The sequence below is a fragment of the Tupaia chinensis genome, unplaced genomic scaffold, assembly GCF_000334495.1.
Source record: "Tupaia chinensis unplaced genomic scaffold, TupChi_1.0 Scaffold140356_1, whole genome shotgun sequence".
Taxonomy (NCBI): domain Eukaryota; kingdom Metazoa; phylum Chordata; class Mammalia; order Scandentia; family Tupaiidae; genus Tupaia; species Tupaia belangeri.
Genome location: NW_006200233.1, coordinates 491437 through 497596, shown reverse-complemented (window position 1 = coordinate 497596; position 6160 = coordinate 491437). Strand labels below are relative to the sequence as shown.

The window sequence follows — 6160 nt, the reverse complement described above, 5'->3', positions numbered from 1 at the left end:
GTCAAGACCCCGAAGAAGGCCAAGAAGCCGGCGGTGGCGAGGAAGCCGTCCAAGAGCCCCAAGAAGCCCAAGGTTGTGAAACCCAAAAAGGTGGCCAAGAGCCCCGCCAAGGCGAAGGCTGTGAAACCCAAGGCCAAGGCGAAAGCCACCAAGCCCAAGGCTGCCTCCAAGCCCAAGAAGGCGGCGCCCAGGAAGAAGTAGACGTCTGGTTGGAAGCTTCTCCAGTAACCCAACGGCTCTTTTAAGAGCCACCTCCCGAGTCAGGAAAAGAGCTGAGTGCGCAGGGGCCGGCCCCGTGTAGGCAGTGCCTCGGCCCAGCCTACTCTGGCTGCGCGAGGTTAGCCGTCTCACTACTCGCCAGGTGCCCACACTTTAAGGCCCTCAGCTGGGGCCCGGGCACTGGCACCCTCAGAACAACCTGGGAGTTGGTAGATCCCGAGAGCAGGGTCTGACCTTAAGCTCTGGGTTGGGGTCTACCTTGTGCTTTTACCTGTTCCCTGTGACCCATGTAAGGTGAGAGTTGTCTTAGGCTAATGGCCGCTTATGCAGCTGTCTCTGGAAGGTGTTTTGGGTAAAGGGCAAAACCCTCAGCTTTGCCCAGTGTGTCCACAGTACTGGCTGGACTGGCATCACCACACATCACCAGGAGCCCTCAACCTCCACAGTGCGGTTCCCCTTGACCTGTGCACTGTGGGCATGGTTCCTGCCATGGTCAGGGCAAAGGAGTTGAGCTGGAGTGGAGAACTGAAGCCCCAAAGCCCTTGCCAGGTTTAAGTTGCTCTGCTTTTGGAAGCAAGTGCCCTGGTTGTATAATATTTGAAAGAAGCTCGCTCTACCAAACAACCGTGTTCAGGGGCAGGCCTTTCACCCCACATTGGATATTGGGGACCCTTCTGCAGAATTGCTCCTGTAAATGATACAACTTTTAATTCTAGGACTTAAACCTTAACACCTTTTTTCTTTACACCTGAGGAAAAACTGATGAGTCAGATTTACTCCGCAGGGTCGCTGCAGCTTTTTAAAATGCATGTGCATAAGAGTTCTTAAATACGAAATACAAAGCTTACTTCGTACAGGTCTTTTCCATGTTGGTGTCCTGCGTCCTCTAGAGACCAAGCTGCAGGGGCGCTTCACACCCGGTTTCCCCTGCCCAAACTGGAGCCATCTTCCTAGCATTTACATACTCTGGACACATGTATGTATAGTTCGGGGTTTTGGCCAGGGTGGTGGGTTTTTTTGTTCGTTTGTTTTTTTAACAAAGAACCTTTTCTAACAAAACGTTTTACAAATCTCTTTAAAATGTTTCCCTTAGAGCAGTATAATTCATTCCTCCACTTCTACTAAAGCACGTATGTGAAAAACAACATGGTGCAGGGAACCAGCAGTTAGCGTGATGGCTATGTCGCTGGACTCCCACGTAGTCGACCACGGTGTGCGTCCCGGACCCGGTGGCTTCAAACTCACGCCGGGCGTCTGTGCATGTGTGTGTGTGCCCAAGATCCCGAGAGGAGAATGGAGAAGGGATTGCGGCATGACCATCCCCTCTGGGGGGGGGTGATTTCTCGCTTTCTGTCACTCTCTGTCTGGTGTGCGCACGCGCCCTATAGCAAAAAATCTCTCAAAACAAACAAACAAAAAAACATGGTGCAATACACAAGAGTCTTCCCAGGGCTGAGCTGGTGTAAGTGTGGACATATCCCTGAAATAGCACACACTTGGGGAAAGTATGAGCTCCCCCTCCTCCCAGACACCAAGGAGTGGTCTCCTTAATCCCTGCCACTCTAGAGGGTGTAGAATCACTGTACACACTCCTTTAGATTGACGGCCGTGGCCATTAGTCGTTTCTTCAGGGTTCCTGACCCTATTTCCTGCTCATTTGTTCATTGGGCAGTTTGTTTCTTGTCTCATTGTGTTTATTAGGTTTATTTTCAGAGAAAGATTTTTTACTATAGGGGATGTACACTGGCGAGGCCCACAGAGAGAGAGAGAGGAGAAATCACCCCCCAGGGGGATGGTCATTCCACAATCCCTTCATTCTCCTCTTGAGGTTTCGGGCACTCATGCACATCCATTAGGACACTCCCAGTAGCCTTTTCCACCTCCAAGACTCTATTGCGTTTTTGTTGCTGTTGTTTTTAAAACATGACTTTTTAAAAATTAGTTTATTTGACTTTATTTGTTTATTTATTTTAATTTGACCAGAGAAGGACAGAGTGAGAGAAAGAGAAAGTGAGAAAGCAAGCCACCAGGTCCGGGACTGGAACCATGCTTGGCCATGTGAGAGTCCAGTGTCCTTAACCACCATGCCACTTTCTGGCCCCCAACTCTATTGTTTTAACTAATGCTCCAAGCATGGAAATATATCTGACCCAAATCTGCATAAATGAGTGGAGAGACTTGAAGTCATTCTCACTGAGTAAGCGTAAGTAGAGGACAGACGGCGGTAATGTAGCAATTCAGTTTTTTACTAATTGTCCCTGTCTGTAGGGGTTTTTTTTTTGGGGGGGGGGAAGCACAGATTATATGACTTCTAGAACTGACTGAAGACCACTGGGGTCTTCTTAAAGAAGTGCTTTGCTGAATAAGTTAGACAATAACCACACATTCATAAGGAAAAGGGGTGGGGAGGGCTCTCATCTTGAGGTTTTATTGTCTCATGTGGCCAAAGGACAAAAATGAAATGTTGGGGGAGAAGGTAAGTTTTTTCTTTTCTATACACAATAATGTATTTTACACAGCCTTGACAATGTGCACATGTAAATCTAAATTTGAAAAATAATCTGCACACAGAGACAGAACAGTCTTCAAACAGAAGTAGTAACTGAGCATTTACTTCATCAAAATTGCATTGTTGTGTTCAGGCATGTGTCAGAATAAGGTCCCAGAGAGGGACCATCACCCAAAGGAGGTAGCTGGACACACCCTGTGCTCCGCTGAACGCCAGCACTTCGTGTGTGATTCCAATCCAGGCCTCAGCAGCACATAAGCTGAAACGGGCTTCATTTTCAGATTGAAAGAGGGAATTTGGGGATCAGGAGCCCCCAAGATGCCTGCTGCCTCAGAGAGCCTGGAGCTGTGTGGAAAGTCAGGGCGGGGGGGGGGGGTCTCACTGGGGCCGGAGAAGCTGGCCAGCTTATTCAAGGAGCCACCTTGGTTCCTCCTGAAATGTCTATACCAACTTTATGAACTTACCGGTTATCAGCCATTTCTCTCGTTTGGACTTGCCTTGGTGTTCCTGTGTGGTGTGCAGAGCCTGCCGGGAGGGCGCTCCTTTAGCACTGCTGAGCCTGTCTGTCCCAGAGGCAGAGCCTATACCTGCTCACAGAGCTGATCCTCAGTGGGCAGGATCCACGCTGCCTCCGAGTCCCCATCCTCGGAGGGTCATCAGTTTCCCTCTGAGCAGTCACCCCTTCTCCAGTCCCCCTTCTCTCATCCTGTAGTCCCACCAGCTCCCCCAGGATGCCCAGGAACAGTGCTTCTTGAAGGTCGAGACAACACGAGGTTTGCAGCTGATGATTCCAGACTGCAAGTGTGAGAGGGACACCATGCAATGCCCGAGCAGCTTTGGAAGGGTGGAGACGGAAAACCCAAAGCACAAACAGCTGGACCAAGAGGAGAGGAAATATGGAAGGTTTGTTCAGTGTGTTTCCAGCTTTGTCCAGCAGAGGGTGCCCAGGCTGACCACCGCTGGCCAGGAAATGACCACAGGTGCAAGCTGGGGCCTTTAATTGCCATCATGCCCACTGTGCCTAATTAGGAAAACCCTCTTTACTCTTCTGCACTCTAATTCTTAGAACTCTCAGTGTACGTTCCACATTTCATCATAGTACGTATTCACGTCTGCATGTTAATTTTTTCACTTAAACAAACATTTTTGCTATTAGATTGCTACATGTTCATGATAGTCATTTTTTATGCTTCATAATTCATTAAGCCTGTTGGTACATTTACAAACTAATTAATCTTGTTAGAAGGAATTTCTGAGTACTCTGGCTGCCCTACTTAATTTTACAGTTGTTGGAGACAGAAACCAGCCCAGGCCTGAGAACTAGCCAGAAGGGAAGAATGCAGGAGGGAGTAGAAGGCAGCCCCATTCCCAGTCAGAATCCCAGGGACTGCGCGGTCACCCAGATGGAGCTCCAGGCCCGGGCTGTGTCTCAAGATGTTGGGTGACATTCTGCAGCCAAGCCGTTGTCTAAGTACTAAGTTAATGATAGCCACAACCTTGTACCAGGGACGTAGCCTACAGAGCGTCATGTACATCGTCCATTCTCTATAGCCAGACCCCCACTGCGCATCCAATAGAACTGAGTGAACGGCTCTGCTCTGGCACGCTCTCGCGATGCAGATCTGGCCTGGAATGCCTTTGAGAATAAACCTGTGCAGTGAGGCCATGTCAGCTCATCTGAATCATAATGAAGGCAGGCAATCTTTACAGCAGTAAGCATTTACTGAGATGTGAAAATGTTCCATATGGCTGGTTGGATGGACCAGAGTTCTCCAGAGAAACGGAGCCAGCGGGACAAATACATGAGCGAGGGGATGTGTTACAGAAATTATTTCACATGATCGTAAAGTGGCAAACTCCCACAATAGGCCATCTACAAGCCAGAAAAACAGCCGGGAGACTCACAACAGTGGAAGCCAGTGAATGGGCAGCTCCCAGTCTGAAGAAGACCTGAGCACCTCCGGGAAGCTGCTGCTGCAAACCCTGTCTAAACGTTAAAGAACTGGGCATCTGCTGCCAGAGGTATGTGCACCCAGATACAGCCAAGGGCTGCACAGTATGGAGGGAGCGGGCGGGCATACAGGGGCAGAAGAATACCTGTCTGGCTCTGGGAAGAAAGCAGAGAGGAGACAGGGCCCCACTTCCGCCGTGTCCCTCCCACATCTCCAGTCGGAGGGCTGTTCCCATGCACATTGAAGGCAAGACTCCCTCAGTTCCTGACTCACATGCTAATCCTGCTGGAAACACTCCAGCAGACAGACCCAGGAACAAGGCCTCAGAAGCCACCCAGGCATCCCTCAATCCAGGCCAGGTGACACCCCAAATTAATCAAGCTGACTATAGCTTGGTCTGGAAAACGCCATCTTTTTTTTTTTTTCTAGAAGTGGATCTCCCATCAAAATTTGTTTCTACTCATAATCCCCTATTTGAAACATCTCATTGTAATTTTTTTGTTTTGTTTTGTCTTCAGGTTTTGCCATAGGGTGTGTGTGTGCTTGAAGAAAGAGGGAAAGTTAGAAATCACCCCGAGGGGATGGCCATACCGCAGTTCCTGCTCCTCTGTCATCCTCTCTGGATTCTGGCCATGTGTGCACATGCACGGGCATGATTGTCAAGATATGAGGTCCAGGACTCGTGGTTGCCCATGCGGGAATCCAGCTCCTTAACCCCCATGCCACCTGTGGCCCCTGGTTAACGCTAAGTGTTCACACTCACTTCGCAGGCAGAGGTCACTGAGTCTGATGGGCTGCGGGGCTGCAGCTCAGAGCAATCAGCATGCCAGTGGGCGGAGGAGTCCCCGCTGTGCTGGCCTTCCGGCTCCTCTACACAAAGGCGGCCTTCCACAGCCTCACACCCACACTTCCACGGCGTCAGGCAAACTGGGAGGAAGCAGACCTTCTGGCCTCTGGGCCGCCTGCCTGTCCCCAGGGACCCTCAGAGGTCGAAGCCCGGAGCCCATCGAGGAGGGTAGGACAGGTACTTCATGTCCGTTTTCTGACTTCGCCTCAGTTCAGATTGGCCATCTGCTCCTCGGTGCAGACTCGTGGGCTCCACGCTGGACAAAGCCCAGCACCGCCCTGAGTACGGGGAGGGTGGCAGTAGAGATCAAGAACCGGATTTCGACCCTTGCGGGATTCACACCCTATTCCGTGGACTGGGCAGGCCAGAGAGGAGGCTGCCCCTTCCCTAGGCGTCGGCCGGAGGCAGGAACAGAGGAGAGTATGGGTAGACCTGGAAGTAGGGCCGGAGGGCGCCAGAGAACACGGCCCTCGGGAAGGAGAAGATGTGGGTGCCGGCCGGCATGCTGTAAAAGGCCACCAGGCCAGCCTCGCAGTCCAGAAAGACCCCCACCACCAGAGGCCGCTCGCTCAGAGGCAGGGGCGTGGGGGGCGCGGTGAGGGCCGTGTAGCGGTTCTTTTTGCACAGCCTGAT

At 51.1% G+C, this 6160-nt stretch overlaps 2 protein-coding genes across 2 annotated transcripts in view; one reads left to right on the top strand and one right to left on the bottom strand.

Annotated features, from left to right (window-relative positions):
• The window catches only part of LOC106736450 (histone H1.1-like), a gene marked incomplete at its 5' end in the record, with an annotated part of 4566 nt that extends 348 nt beyond the window's left edge, over window positions 1–4218 (top strand). Inside the window, 2 exons of the mRNA XM_027766042.1 lie at window positions 1–1195; window positions 3441–4218. The exon at window positions 1–1195 is cut by the window's left edge and continues 348 nt beyond it. Coding sequence (XP_027621843.1) covers window positions 1–201 — 201 coding nt within the window. The remainder of the gene's footprint in view (window positions 1196–3440) is intronic.
• A 1074-nt stretch (window positions 4219–5292) lies between these two features.
• The window catches only part of TRIM38 (tripartite motif containing 38), an 8997-nt gene continuing 8129 nt past the window's right edge, over window positions 5293–6160 (bottom strand). The window contains exon 7 of the mRNA XM_006162642.2: window positions 5293–6155. Coding sequence (XP_006162704.1) covers window positions 5915–6155 — 241 coding nt within the window. The 3' untranslated portion in view covers window positions 5293–5914. The remainder of the gene's footprint in view (window positions 6156–6160) is intronic.